This window comes from Vipera ursinii (assembly GCF_947247035.1).
Source record: "Vipera ursinii genome assembly, chromosome: 2".
In the NCBI taxonomy this organism is placed as follows: domain Eukaryota; kingdom Metazoa; phylum Chordata; class Lepidosauria; order Squamata; family Viperidae; genus Vipera; species Vipera ursinii.
This window is the reverse complement of record NC_139513.1, coordinates 179492788-179508663: the sequence shown is the minus strand read 5'-3', so window position 1 is coordinate 179508663 and position 15876 is coordinate 179492788. Positions and strand designations below refer to the sequence as shown.

Genomic DNA, 15876 nt, shown 5'->3' with positions numbered 1-15876 from the left:
AAGAGAGCAGCAAGGGAGAACCCTCCCCAGCTACTGATGATCAGAAAACTCTTCCTGTAATGACTGTACCTCAATCTTCATGAGTTTGACCAGCTCCTGTTTGGCAGCCTCAAAAATGGCACTAGTCTGGCGGCCCTGGTATGGTCCAAATGGGCAATCCCCAGTTGCCGAATCATCCTCACAATAGTTGTAATGGTAGATGCCTGATGGCTGTTCCTCCACCGTCACATATTTTCGTTCGCGGGAGTCTTGGGAAGCTGACTGTTAAAAATAGAAAAGGTAGAAGTAACTCATGGAGGAAAGATTTCAGGCAGAAATATCTCCTCCCCAAAAGGCAGCCTCATTTCTAATGATATCTAAAAACCTATAAGATAATGACAGATATCAACAATAACATGCTTCTGTCCCCCTTGGCAGAACTTACTTGAGCAAAGCCATCCAATGCAACTGTACTGTCTTCCTGAAGAGAAACTGAGATGCGGCCTCGCTCATAGGCCATATCAAAGTCTGACCGTGGGCCCTTCGGTATTCCTGAGTGAGAAAGAGAACATGGAGATAATCAACTGGACTGCCCAAGGAATCAAACAAAGAGGGAGAATAGGCCAAAAGGGAGACATACCTGAAATATCAACTGGCATGGAGATACAACGGCTCAACAGAGGAGGAACAGAGGGTTCTAATAAACCTGGTTTCAAGGAATCACCTAGAAGTATACAAGGCAGTCATTCACACAGTATAAATGTGAATATCTGACTTTCCCATCCCCATAAGCAATACTTGCATAAGGAATGCAAAACTGTTCCTAAGGAAACCTCTGCCAGAGATGACTAAATTACATTCTATTGTTAGGGCCCAGAATATGCAGGGGGAAAAAACAGTAAAAATACTCAGTTGGTGGCTGGGGCCAGATGAAGCTTTGTCCTCTGGGTTGATCTGATCTTAGTTTCTAGTAGCAGCATCTGGACCATTGCTTCTGCAATATTATTATTAGAGGACATCACTGACAGAAGAAATTGAAGCCGCACTTCGTAAGCAAGTGAAGACAAGAGACAGAATGGAATGGATTGCACTGGAGGCTCAAAGACCAAACTCAACTCATACCTTGCTAGCAAATGCCAGATTTTGCTCCTAGGGTAGGCAACTTACCTTGATCTTTTGAAGCATCTGGTTGCCTTCCAGTACTATCCTTTGTGTCCTCAATAGAGGAAGCATTAATTATGCGTTTGCTGTGCCAGACAGGACTTGTGCGGGAGGGGTGACTCGACTGGGGAAAAAGCCGCAATGGTTGCATTTCCTGGGGATGGGAAATACACCCACATCCATTACACAAGAAGGCGGGAAGCTCAGAGCTTGCCCAAATTACTTGTGCTGGGAAACCCACCCTCTATGCTTAATCAACAGTGAGGCGAGTGAATTCTGCACATGCTGAAAGTACTGTCAATTCTCATGTGAAGAGGGCGAGGTTTAGTTTAGTTACATTCAATCTTCTGAATGTAAATCTGCATAAGATAGATCATGACTTACATGGCTGAAAAGCTCATTTGTCAGGCCCAGATAGTTGTGCAAGGCCAAGAAGGTGACTCTCTGAAGACGGACCATTATGATCTGCAATTGGAAACAGCAAAGTGGCAGGTCAACAGACAGTTACCCAACATGTGTCTGTGTATGTCAGGTGCAAAACATGAAGGTCCAATTAAACTGATGTATTGCTACTCATGCCTATGCACAGGAATCTTTTCAACTAACAGTTATCACCTGCTTGGAATTAGATAAGGGTCAACAAAATTCAAGAGAGGTTGGATTTAGCTCGCTGGTGGTTACATAGGGATTCTAGACTGATCCCTATTTTAATACTGCCTACATTGTGGCAGTTAGTGTAAAAGTTCATTGCAATATGTAGGGTAGGGTAAAAGAAATGTTCTTGTTTGTCTTTTGCTTTCCACAGAATTGCTTCCTGCTCGCCCCTGGGCTCACCTTGGCAACTTCTCCATAACCACCCAAAAGTAGCTGATTTAACTCTCCATGTGAGAGACCCTCTCCACCGCCCCCAAAGACAGGATTCTTGGTTCAGCCCACCAGCTGTGCAATAGTCACCTTTTAATGCATTATTCTAAGTTTAACTGTGCCACAAAGCTGTATTTAGGGATATGTATGGCAACAAGGGATGCGGTGGCTCAGTGGGTTAGGACGCTAAGCTTGTCGATCAGTTTGGCGGGTCGAATCCCAAGTGCCGCGTAACAGAGTGAGCGCCTGTTACTCGTCCCAGCTTCTGCCAACCTACAAGTTCGAAAGCACGTAAAAATGCAAGTAGAAAAATAGGGACCACTACGGTGGGTAGGTAACAGCGTTCCGTGCGCCTTTGGCATCTAGTCATGCCGGCCACATGACCATGGAGACGTCCTTGGACAAACGCTGGCTCTTCAGCTTTGAAACGGAGATGAGTACCGGCCCCTAGAGTTGGAAACGACTAGCACACATGTGTGGGGGAACCTTTACCTTTACCTTTATGGCAACATTAGTTTGTAGGTGTTTTGTTTCAGAAGTGCAAACCAAGGAAAAACATTGTAGAGAAGACATGAAAGATTATGTTTGCAATGATGCAAATTTGCTTGATTGTGTGCTTAACTACGAGGGCAATTCAGAAATAAACCTCCATTTGGTTATCAATGACAGATACTCGCAGATACAGAACCTTTATTATACACATTAGAAAACTACATTACATTACTTTTCAACATAATCACCATTCAAATTGAGGCACTTGTCATAACGTCTTACAAGGTTTGAAATTCCTTAGTAGTAGTCGCTTGGCACCAAATCTGGACTATAGGAGGAGAGATCAAAAACATCCCAATGGAATTGCTTCGAAAGTTCTTGGGTATGTCTAGTGGTGTGCAAGCAAGCATTATCGTGAACCAACACCACACCAGAAGTGGTGCTATATAAAATCCCGCCAAATGTTAAGATGCCAAAGGAATACTGCTAGTGAAGTTCATGGAGCGTGGTTTGACCATCAGTTCAGAAGTCTACTGTGAAACATTACGAAAACTCAGAAGAGCCATCCATAACAAGCGGCGGGGCATGCTGACTTCCGGTGTGGTGTTGGTTCACAATAATGCTCATCCGTACACTGCTAGATGCACCCAAGAACTTTTGAAGCAGTTCCGTTGAGATGTTTTTGATCACCCCCACACACCTATAGCTCAGACTTGGCACCGAGCGATTACTACTAATTTCAAACCTTATAAGATGTTATAACAAATGCCTCAATTTGAAAGGTGATTATTTCAAAAAGTAATGTCATCATTGGCATTCTTCAGTCATGAGAGACTATGGTATCGTGCTCTGGAAAGAGGTCCTAAAGCAGCATCTGGTGTGGCTAAAAAGGCCAATTCAAGAGTGGCAGTCCCTTCCACACTGAGGGTAAATACAATCTGTCCCGTCCAGCCCCCAGGTTTCGCTGGTTCTGGGACTGCCTCTTTGCCTCAGCCTGCCGCACAAGTGTCTCTTCGAATTGGAGAAGGCTATGCTGCGTTTAGCCTCCAAGCTGAGCGATCAGAGGTCAAGGTTTCCTAGCTGTTAATGTCCACTCCCAAGGCCTTTAGATCCCTCTTGAAGATATCCTTATATTGCAATCTCTGGTCTCTCTCTGGGGCGCTTTCCCTGCACTAGTTCTCCATACAGGAGATCTTTTGGAATCCGACCAACGGCCATTCTCACGACATGCCCAAGCCAGTGTAGACGTCGCTGTTTCAATAGTGTATACATGGTAGAAATTCTAGCACATTCCAGGACTGCGCTATTTGGAACTTTGTCATGTCAGGTGATGCCAAGAATATGTCGGAGACAGCGCATATGAAAGGTGTTTAACTTTCTCTCCTGCCGTGCGTAAAGGGTCCAAGTCTCACTGCAGTACAAGAGTGTCTTCAGGATGCAGGCTCTATAGACCTGGATCTTTGTATGTTCTATCAGCTTCTTATTAAGCCATACTCTTTTTGTAAGTCTGGAAAATGTGGTGGCCACTTACCAGTACATTTGTTCAGCTCAGTATCTAAAGAGAGAGTGTCGGAGATGGTTGAGCCGAGGTACACAACGTCATGGACGACCTCCAGTTCTTGTGCAGAGATTGTAATACAGGGAGGTGAATCCACGTCCTGACCCATGACTTGTGTTTTTTTCAATCTGATTGTTAGTCCAAAGTCTTGGCAGGCCTTGCTAAAACAGTCCATAAGTTGTTGATGGTCTTCAGCAGAGTGAGCAGTAATGGCAGCATCGTCAGCGAAGAGGAAATCCTGTAGGCATTTCAGCTGGACTTTAGACTTTGCTCTCAATCTAGAGATTAAAGAATTTTCCATCTGATCTGGTCTGGAGATAAATACCCTCTGTTGCAGTTCCAAAAGTGTGTTTCAGCACGACAGCAAAAAAGATCCTGAATAAAGTTGGAGCGAGGACACAGCCCTGCTTCACTCCACTTCGAATGTCAAAGGAATCTGATGTTAAACCATCAAAAAGTGCCTCAATTTGAATGGTGATTATGTGCCTCAATTTGAATGGTGATTGTGTCAAAAAGTAATGTAATGTTGTAGTTTTCCAATGTGTATAATAAAAATTCTGTATCTGGAAGTGTGTGTCATTGATAACCAAACGGAGTTTTATTTCCGAATTGCCCTCGTATTTCCTGCTTCTCCTGACACTGAAAAGCTTACACAGACCAAAACCAGCAGGAAAACACAGACAGGAGATGCATAAAAGGAAAAAGAACAGTGGCAGAGCATGCTGAAAATTCACCTGAACCACTCGGACCAAGCTCTCAGGATACTTCTCAAACACTGCTGAGAAGGCTTCCACCGGCAACCGCAGCACAGTGGAGTCTTCAGCTACCCGTGCAGACACTGTCCGATATGGCCGTTGGTGACCCTGTTGGACCCACCCCACCAGAGAGATTTAAGTGCTATAACTGTAGTTCTTTCTGATCCACTAGTTGCACATACAGCATATAAAAGGAGAGCCATGTTAGTCTATGTATCAAAAAGTCATAAGGATTCCAAGAGCCCTTTTCCAACTAACAAATCTTTTTAAATGAGTTATATCCTACATTCATGAGGTTTGGCTCACTTCATCAGATGCATATAGTGGCTTGATAGAATTTAAAAAACAGATTGATAAAGTAATTGCAATCTGTTTCACATGTTACCCACATCTTTATAACCAACCTATTTTCCTCTCCTTTTCCACTTTTCTCATCCAAAGTTAAATTCAATTTATAATGCACTCTATTGTATCAGATGAGTTGTAGCTCACAAAAGCTTATGCCTTTAAATAACATTTGTTAGTCAGAAGAGGGACTATTAGGCTCTTCTGATTATTTATTTTTTATTAGTTATATGGAGAGATTTGACCAATACTTGGAGGATTCAGCAGCAAATCAAGTTTTATCTTGTGTGTCTGAAAGGTAGAAGTAGAGGATTAGGTCAAGAGACCTCCTTCTAATAGTAGGAGAGACTCAGTGTATATGATCAGAGAGAATAAATAGGTGTTGTAGTTATAGAAGGGAAAACATTGATCGGGTTCACATTTTAATGTCTGATTTTCACAATGCAAAACAATATGCACATGAATTAAAGCTCTCTGAAAATTTGTGAAGCAGCTGACAAATTAAGTATGTGTGTATACATAAAGTAGACATAAATAAAAACATTATGCAGTAGAAAAAAATCTTCCTATATTTATATAGAAAAACATACACATATTTTTGTGTAAACTTTAAAACAACATTAAGAAGGCAGAAGTAGAACAAAGCAGTTATGAGAATGGTGGTTCTAAATAGTCAGTACTTACCGTGATGACATCCAGGATGCTGAGAAGACTATGCACACTGTCTCCTGGGAACACCTCTTTCACAAGAGTCTCTTTCCCATCCTGAATTACATACACAAACAGCTATGAGAAGCTAGCCATGGTTCTTTCCCTGCTTTAGCTTTTAAATAAAGGCTTTTGAGTAAATGCAGTAAATGAAAGGAGCCTCCCCAATGACTGCATTGCGTTTGACACTGGCAAATCCTTTCATTCCAGAAGCACCCTTTGGTGATTTATAGTGATTCTGACCCAAATACAGGCAAATAAATGGAAACAATTGGGAGAAGTCATCTTATAAGCAATATTCATTACAGCAACTCTCACTGGAAGAAAGACTAGGCCAGATTGCCCTTGTGGCTGGCATAGCAGTACACTGCGTATTGCAGCTCTTTCAAGATTTGCCCCTCTCTTCCTCCTACCTGTTCAGATAGAAAGAGCTCCAATTTTCCATCCTGGACCACATAGATGCTGGTATCAGGCTGACCTGGGCGAAAGACATATTCACCTTGCTGGCACTGTTGAAAGGTCATGTGTTTACACAATTCCAGGAATAAGGGTTTCTCAAAGTGGCCTAGCACCCTAGAGGGAAATATCAGGGCACAATTACAACAATAATTAAACACTGAAATCTACCACCCACACAATCCTAATTTGCTTCTTGGGGACAGTGGACTAGGTTCTCTAGACTAGGCACAAAACCCAGAAGAATAACCACAATAAGAGAAGTGCATGTAATCATGGAACCTCACTAGCTCTGCTGGCCATAGCACCATTAAAACAGGGATAGTGTTTTTAAGTGTTGTATTTCACTGGAAGCAGTGTTGGAGACCACTTGACAGAAAGGTAGCACATAAAGCTTTGAAGGGAACATTATTGCATCTTTCCTTCCTTCCTCACATGTATGTAGCCTTCCTATTGTTATCTTATTTAATTCTATTTGGTGCCAGTAACTGTGATAAAAGGCCAAATAAAAGTATTGCAAGATTGTTTCAGTCTTGTCCATAACACTGGACAAGCTCAATTGTGAAACAAATCCCCAAAGCAATCCTACTCAAGTTTGAGTTGTACTTGAGATTCCTAGTGAGGGCACATTTGTATTCCTTTTTCTTGCCTTTTCTTCTTTCACCTGTGCCAGGAAAACTAATTCTGGAAAATATGATTTGGAATTAAATATTAATGAAGCTTAGCTTCAAACCAAATCTTGAAAATCTGCCAGTGAGAGCTCAAAAGCCACATGGGCTTAAAAGTTGCACCGTATATTATCTGACTTATTGAAGGCAGATGAAGGTGGCCCTGGGATTCTTTGGAAAAGGGAGTGAATGTTTTAAGGATGCAATGGGTGCCTCGTGTAGGTGCTATTCTATTCCAGAGCAAATCTGATGTCAACCATTCCACTCAGTCATGTAGCAAAGAAAAACTCCTGACCTTTTGTTTTTGCCAAGAATATACTTTACTGAACCTTAGGTGGTTACAGAAGTTGTGTAAGCTGAATCTGAGGATTTCCCATGCAAACAATACCAAGTTAATTTTCCTCCCCCACCCCTGCCCCTCTATAAATATCCAATTAGGTGCTTGTATATTGTTTAGGAAACAGGTGCTTGGTTCCCAGCTCTGGATATCAATAGTTGACCTTGGCTGGCTAAAGCTTCTCACAAGGCTCAGCTGGGCTTCCATCCCCTCCTTCTTCCTTACAGTCCAATCTCTCCCCACCCTTTGCTAATATCAGACTGTCAGTGCATGAAACTTGGATAGGAGAGATGCAACCATGACAACTGATCCTAGAAAGGAGGATCAATTATTCTCCAACCACAGAATCAGAGGATATTTACCATTTATTTTAATATGTCAAGAGTTCTTCACTCATTGCTCTCCATCCACAAATTGGCCATGCATTACTTAGAACTACAAAATAGTAATTTTAAAAAATCCACCCAGTCCTTGGGATTTCCAGGCAATAGGAGAAATAACAGAAAATGATGAGGAGTGAATAACAGCAACTTCACTACATGCTTTGAGATCCTACAGTGGAGAACCTTTGTGCTAATAGTTACTTTATGGAAAGGGCTAATTTAATAATACCAGTTTGGCCAACATGGGAATTGTGTTTTTCTAATCGACCCTTTTGAACTATGGTGCTGGAGAAGACTCCTGCGAGTCCCTTGGACTGCAAGGCTTAACCGGTCAGTCATAGAGGAGATCAACCCTGACTGCTCTTTAGAAGGCCAGATCCTGAAGTTGAAACTCAAATACTTTGGCCACCTAATGAGAAGGAAGGACTCACTAGAGAAGAGAAAAATTGAGGGAAAAATTGAGGGCAATAGAAGAAGGGGACAACAGAGAATGAGGTGGCTGGATGGAGTCACTGAAGCAGTAGGTGTGAGCTTAAATGGACTCCAGAAGATGGTAGAGGATAGGAAGGCCTGGAGGAACATTGTCCATGGGTTGCAATGGGTCGGACACGACTTTGCAACTAACAACAAAAAATTGACCCTTTCTCAAGATACCCTAAAGCAGGGGTCCCCAACCTATGGTCCGCGGCCCAGAACCGGGCTGTGGGCTCTTGGCCAGTGGGCCACAGAAATGGCTGGCTGGTGCACGCACGTGTAGGTGCGCATTTCCCCCCACTCACGCTAGTGCCCATGGCCCTGTTTGCACATGCATGTGGGTGCAAATGGGAATGCTAGCGCGGGGTGGATGTCTGCAGCCCATTTGCGCATGTGCCACTAGCCTGTGCGGTTTGTGCAGCCCATTTGTGCATGCACGAATGGGCCACTAGCTGCCGTGGGGTGTGTGTAGCCATTTATACATGTGCACAGCACCAGCGCATGCCACATGTGTGAATGGGGCTGCTAGTGCCATGCCAGTGTGCACAGCCCTTTGCGCGCACATGCACACCAATTTTGAAGCTGCTCTCCTTCCCTCCAGTACTTGAGCCTGGAAAGGTTGGAGACCCTGCCCTAAAGAAATGTTAGATTACAAAGAATAGAATTATAACACATCTGGAAGACATCAAACCAGAGATTGCTTTGCATAGTGTCAGCTACTGTGAAGGCACTTCAGTTTCCAATAACTTCCATGCCAGCCTCGAGCTCAGTTAGTACGAGACTCCTACATATACACACCGCACATTCTTTAACATGTAGAGCACTTCAGAGGGGAGATGAGAGTTGGCCACATCAAACTCTGTGAGATCAGCCTCCAAAACAGATGGGGGTGGCTCCTTCAGCTGAAGGGTTGGCAGCTCCTTCTTGATACGCAGGATTCTGAGCACAGGAAGAAAAAGCTGAGATTTCTGCAGACAATTAGCCAGTTCCCTTTTTCAAGAGAGGAGAGATGCTCCTATTAGGAAGACCACAAGCCACTGCTCCCTCCATCCCTCGCCCAAGCAACCTAAACAATGTTACAAAGATCTTCTTTCCATCTTGGCCTGAGCTCTATGTAATTGCACCAGCTTCTCAGCAAGAGGCCTGAGTTTACAAATAGCACATCTAGTATGAAGCTGGCATCCAACTACACAAAGAACCTGAGCAATTTCCCAACTGCACTTCCACACTCCTAGTCTCCCTTAGCTGCCACTCTTTTTTCTTTCCCTAACACTCATTATTGGCCTTCATTGTTGCATTTCTTCCTATCTGGTACAACAAAAAGTGATTCAGAGGAATATACAGGAACAATCCACCCTGAGCACATACAATTATTTGTATATATTTATTAGGGTGGAGAAGTAAAAATAGCTTGCTTTGAAATATTAATAAGAAAGTACAGGAATAATTGTTTATTTTCTGAACTGGGAATCTGGCATAGTTTTGAAACACTGGGAGCCAGATGAGCATCATAAAAACTTCTTGTTGTACATATTATTACAGGAAGCTGGTTCCCTTGGAAGTACTCCAGCATTTCTTAGGAAAAGATTTAAGGATATTAGATTCTATGTCCTAGATTGACTCCATTCCAATGTTACTCTTCTGGGCAAAACCTGAAAATCATGGTTCCAGATGTCCAAAATTGCATCAGTTTGTTGGGAGATTCCCCTTCATTCGCTCAAACACTCTCCTCTTTCTGCTCACCTTTTGGCAATATTGAGCATCTTGAGCTTCTTTTTCATGCGTGGCCGTGAAGCAGACATGGAAGTGTCTACAAGGGAGGATGTAGATTGAGAAACCTGCCAAAAAATTGATGTGTTTAATGAAGAGATGATTTTCCTGCAAATCTTGTTATGCCTATTAGTACTAGTCAATTGTAGGATCATTTTTCAAGAACTGTCCAAATATGGGTTCATCTCCTAGTTTCCTGAGAAATATAACTATTCTTCCTTTTTGAAGGTAATTCAGTAGCTATAAGACAAACACCAATGGTGAAAAAATGGTCCTTGTCCAGAATTAAAAAAGGATACTTTTTCTAAACAAACAAAAGAAGAATGCAATGCTGCCAAATTCAAATATATATATAAAATATATAAAAAATATATAAAATCTGCTCCCGAGAGACTGCATCATGCAGTGTGCCCTTCAAAGCAGTTGGGCATATCATTTACATCAGGGGTGTCAAACTCAATTTCATTGAGGGCCACATCAGCAATGCGGTTGCCCTCAGGGGGCCAGGTGGGTATGGCCTGGGTGGGCGTGGCCTACTGGGTGGGCGTGGCTAAAGTGTGTATGGCCTACTGGGTGGGCATGGCCAGCTCTACATCGTTCGCATCAAGGGTGCCTATGGGGGCCTGGGCAGGAGTGGGACAGATCTGAGGGTATCTGGCAGGAGAAGGGTCTCTGGGCCAGGGCCAAGGCAGTGGGGGCCGTTCCCTCACTGTTTCCAGGATGGCTTCGCGGGCCGCATGAAACCACTTCGTGGGCCAAATCTGGCCCCCGGGCCTTGTGTTTGAGATGTCTGATTTACATGCTTGTTCTTGGTACTCTGATTTTTTTATTACCTTGCGCATAATCTTCCGTCCATAAAATAATACTTTATCCCGCTTGCGAAATCGATATTTTGGTTGCTCTTGAGCCTGAACCTCTGTAGGGAAGTAAAAAAAGAGACTAGGAATCCAATAGGATAGATTAAACCAAATAAAAAGATATCCTGTGGGACATGGCTTCTCTTCATCATTAAAAGAGAACTTACTCTGAAGGTGAAACCGGTGGATCAATATCAGTACCAAAGCAGAAACAAGGAACACCGAAAGCCCAGCTCCTATCACAACTCCCAACACCTGTGGAGAAAAATTGATTTCCAACTGATATGAAGCCTATGGTTATCAGAAACGTTCCAGATAACAGTTTTATTAGAGACATTCAGGGTGCCTCCATCATTCTTTGTGAAGACCAGACGAAGAGACTCTGCTGTTCTGGGCCTACTTCCCAGCTCTCTGCCCTTTGTGCCTGAGCTCCCACACAGACACCAGGTAAGTGTATGCCCTTAACCCCCCTTTTGTGCTCCTCCACCCCCTCCATGCTCCCCTCCACCGTCCAGCGTGTCAGTGTTACAGCCCCCCTAACAGCTCCCCACAACGCCCCGCTGTCCGGGCTTCGTTCTGAGCCGCCCGACGCCCCCTCTGAGCCGCCTGACGCCCCCGCCGAGGAACAGGCAGCTGGATAATCCCAGGACGAACTGCGGCTGCCGGTCTGACTGCCTGTGGGTCCCTTCATCAGCTCCGTTGACGCACACGCCAGAAAGCCCCAGAACAGCTGCCCGTCGGTGGCATGGCTGTGGGATTTGTGCAGCTGCCCGTTTGACTGCTGGATGTGCTGTTCCCGGGTGGCTCCAGCAGGAAGGTTTGGGCGGGCGGTTTGCGCGGCGTTTCCCCTGTTCCCCTCGTGATGTCGAGCCCACGGGGCTTGACAATATCTCCCTTTAAAATAATAGTAATGAATAAAAAAAGACTGGCTAGACTTATCCGAAGGGCTTAAACTAAAACTGAGCAGGAGGATGAACAATCTTTAGGATCTTTAGGACATAATCCCAAGCATAAACCCCAAGACAACCAATCAAACAACAAGGTAGAGAGGGATGGGAAGGAAGAAAAACTCAGATATAAACTAGGAAATATAAGAAGCATACCCAGGGACAGCTATAAAGGACTCAGATGCCTATATACTAATGCTCAAATTTTGGGGAACAAACAGGGTAAACTTTCAGTACTACACAAGGGCAGATAGGATATAGTTGCCATTACCAAAACTTGGTGGGGTGAAACTCATGACTGGAATTTACAGATGGAAGGATACAAAATATTCAAAAGAAACAAACCTAACAAAAGAGGAGGTGGAGATCACTATATCTCTACAGAAATGCACAAAAACAAGGATGAAAACCACCTAAAATGCATATGGGTCGATATAAAAGGAAAAAGGAATGACACTGCCATAGGTGTATACTACAGGCCACTCAAGCACAAGATCAGTTAGCAAAATATACGTGTGTAGGAAACACACTACACTAGTAATGGGGGACTTTAACTACTTTAACTACCCTGACATCAACAGGGAAACAAACTCTGCATCAAGTGGGAGATCAAGCAGGTTCATGACCAATCTAGCAGACAACTTTGTCATCTAAAAGAGAGAGAAGGGAACTAGAGGGACAGCTACACTAGATCTAATTCTTACTAACAAGAAGTTTGGGCGAGAATGACCGCATCATACTGGAATTCAACATAATGCAATAGAACATAACCATAATATCGTGGTTCCAATAGATGAAATCAGTCAAAAGAACTTCAAGGCAAGAAATTCATCCTTAAAGAACATTTTATTCAAAAACAAAGTATGGGCACTTACATAGTTGAACCCAAAACTGAAAGTTCCTTCCCCTGATACAAAGTTACATATTGCAATTCCCACCCCAAACCAAGCTGTCACACATCACATTCCCCAATTACAAAAAAACACTGGCTTTTCTCCCCCATCCTTCTACCATCAAAAGTCTTCACTCACATTGACCTTGATTATAACCACAGCTGCAATTGTTATGACTAACTAAGAATGCTCATACCTCTGCCTCCCCTCTTTGTCTGTCTACAAGGAAAATCTCAGATATAGAGTGGAAAGTTACAAAGAAAAACAAAAGTAAAATGGCTACAATTTCTTCTGTTGTCACAATGCATTCGGCCCTTCTCAACAAAAGGAGAAATCCTCTAATATAAACAAACACATAGATCAAGAAACCCACCTGGGTTTGCTTAGATGCTTATCATAAAACCTACAAATATGCCTATCTGCTTTCACATCAGTACATGTTACTCAAGTAGCTTCTGATAACGGATAACCCTTCCATTGTACCAAATACTGCAATTTTCCCTTTTACAGTCTAGCGTCTAAAATCTGCTTCACTTTGTAGTGGGTCTGCCCGCTACTACCAGGGGTCCTGGGGCTTTTTTGGAAGGGGTCTCAAAGTTGACTCTCTATAACAGGGCTTTTCAACCTTTTCACCCTTTGTACCACTTTTAGGATATGGTAACATCCGAGTACCGCCAGTCGCCTAGCAAGGTGTCAAAAACTTGATGACCAAACAAAAAAGAAAAAAAGTGGTAAGGTACATGCAGTCCTCAACTTACAACAGTTCGTTTAGTGACTGTTCAAAGTTACAATGGCACTGAAAAAAGTGACTTATGACCACTTTTCACACTTATGGCCATTTCAGCATTCCCAGGGTCAAGTGATGAAGTACAGGTAGTCCTCGACTTGCAACAGTTTGTTTAGTGACTGTCTGAAGTTACAATGGCACTGAAAAAAGTGACCCCCAAGCCACAGCTGAACAAGACACCTGCCTGCCCACCCGGCAGCACTCTTCCTCCTGTCTGAGGTTTTCATTGTTGTGAGCATTTCTGTTGAGGATTGGCAGCGGTGGTGGGTTGGGGGTGTTTGGTCTTTATTCCCTGTCTGCTGGGGGTTGCAGCAGGTTTTGGTCACTTCACATGACCCTGGGACAGTGACCATCATAAATATGAATCATTTGCCAAGCATCTGAATGTAAATCACAAGATCCTGGAGATGCCGCAACATTCCAGCTGATCGGTGCTTCTTCCAGGCTCAGCAGAAGTGCCAGGATCAGTGCCGAGCTCCAGTTGGAGCCTGGTGCTGATCCTGGCGCTTCCACTGAGCCCTGACAGCCCCAAAGAAGTGCTGATCCTGGCACTTCTGCTGAGCCCTGACAGCCGTGCAGCTCCAGCCATCTCTCGCTCAGGCTTGTGCCGTGCTGCCACTAGTTCAGCTCATTCCCCTCCCCTGCTACCTCTTTTCTAGGATGGTTGCGTAACACCTGCCAGGTACCAATGTACCACAGGTGGTACCCCTACCACTGGTTGAAAAGCCCTGTTCTATAAGGCTTCAGTAAACTACAGTGAAGAATGGGATGAATGTTGCCCAAAAGACAAGGGAGCTTTAACCTTACAGTCACTGGATTCAAAATGCTTATGATGGGAAAAGGTTCCAGGAATTTCCTGCTGGGTAATCTGAGTCTCAAATATTTTGTGGATAAACTTTTTCCCCTACCCGGAATTGTTTTGAGGCTTTTTCCAAAGCTTTCTTTGCATTGTCCCAAATTCCCTTCCATGAAGATGACCATTGATCTAAAGTCTGAACGGCAGGTGGTTCATGAGGGTATTCAGGTATTGGGACAAAATCCCTCCTGGTGACAACCTTAAACAGTGTAAGTCTCATTCTACTGAGGACAGTGTTGTTATATGCCACTTCAGCGAAAGGCAAGAGATCAGCCCAGTTCGTTTGCTGGTAATCGACATAACACCTAAGGCAGGGGTTGGCAACCCATGGCTTTGGAGCCGCATACGGCTGTTTCATACCTCTACTATGGCTCCCAGTCCTCCGCCGCTGTGTGCAGTCTCACAAACAAAAGAAGTGGGACTAAAAAAGTTCAATCAATCAATTTGAAACTTCTTGCAGAAAAAAAAAGATCTTGCGAAGTTGGAATTGATTGATTGAACTTTTTAGTCCCACCTCCTTTTGTTTGTGGGACTGCCCACAAACCTCTTTTGTTTGTGGGACTGCCCACAAACCTCTTTTGTTTGTGGGACTGCCCACAAACCTCTTTTGTTTGTGGGACTGCATGTGGCGGCAGAGGAATTGACAGAGAACTGCGGTGGAGCAAGAAAGAAGGTGCCATGTGGGCCTGATTGAGAGGTGCTGGTGTGCAGGATTTTTGCCATGCAACTTGTACAGAGGCAGGGAAACGGCCCAGGTGGGCTGCCAATGCTGCTGCCATGAGGCTTGGCAGAGGCCCCCCCGAGTGGCCATGATTACCCCCTCCCAGCCCGCCAACCCTCACCCGGCCTACTTCTCACATGGCCAGCCGCCCTCATGCTCTTCTCCTCCTCATCCTCCCCACTCAATCGGCTGCCAGCGGCTGGGATGGATCTGTTCCATCCAAGATGAAGAAAGCAAAGGCACAGCAGCAGGCTTACTCTCAAACAATAAGAGCAGGTGTGCTGCTCACTTGTGTGTGCCCTACTTATTGAGAGCAATTCCACTGCTGTGCCTCCACTTTCTTCAACTCGGATGGAGCAGAGGCACCCAAGCCACTGGTGGCCGCTTGAGTGTCAAGGACGAGCTTTGCTGCTGCTGCTGGGCCACACCTGGGCTACGCCCTACTGCTGCCTCCCAAACTCCACCTTCACCACGGGGGAAGCAGCGGTGAAGCACTCCGTCCTGGGGGAAAGCAATGGCAGTGGTAGAGCACTCCATCGGGAAGGTGGGGGAAGCAGTGGCGGCAGGACACTTCATGGAGGAGGAAAGCAGCAGCGGTGGTGGAGCACTCTGTCAGAGGGGTTGGGGGAAGCAGTGGCTGGTGGCGGGCACTTCATGCGGAGGGAAAGCAGCAGCAGCAGAGTGCTCCATCGGAGGGTGGGTAGGTGGAAGCAATGGCGGCAGGGCGCTCTGTGCCGGGGGGGGGGGTAAGCAGCAGGGTTTTGTGGCTCCCAGTTTTTTATACAAATGTTCATGTAGCACCTGGTTGATCAGTTGCATGAATACTGCAGGAGCCCCTTGCAATCCGAACGGCATAATATTGAAA

General features: G+C 44.6%; 1 protein-coding gene across 1 annotated transcript in view; it reads right to left on the bottom strand.

The window, feature by feature from the left end:
* Positions 1-15876, bottom strand: part of PNPLA6 (patatin like domain 6, lysophospholipase) — a 167457-nt gene that overhangs the window by 101079 nt on the left and 50502 nt on the right. Inside the window, exons 4-15 of the mRNA XM_083354723.1 lie at positions 10975-11062; positions 10784-10866; positions 9924-10018; positions 8979-9119; positions 6276-6435; positions 5839-5919; positions 4789-4917; positions 1525-1605; positions 1147-1294; positions 620-703; positions 425-531; positions 70-261 (exon numbers count right to left, since the gene is read on the bottom strand). Of these exons, the coding sequence (XP_083210849.1) occupies positions 70-261; positions 425-531; positions 620-703; positions 1147-1294; positions 1525-1605; positions 4789-4917; positions 5839-5919; positions 6276-6435; positions 8979-9119; positions 9924-10018; positions 10784-10866; positions 10975-11062 (1389 nt within the window). The remainder of the gene's footprint in view (positions 1-69; positions 262-424; positions 532-619; positions 704-1146; positions 1295-1524; positions 1606-4788; positions 4918-5838; positions 5920-6275; positions 6436-8978; positions 9120-9923; positions 10019-10783; positions 10867-10974; positions 11063-15876) is intronic.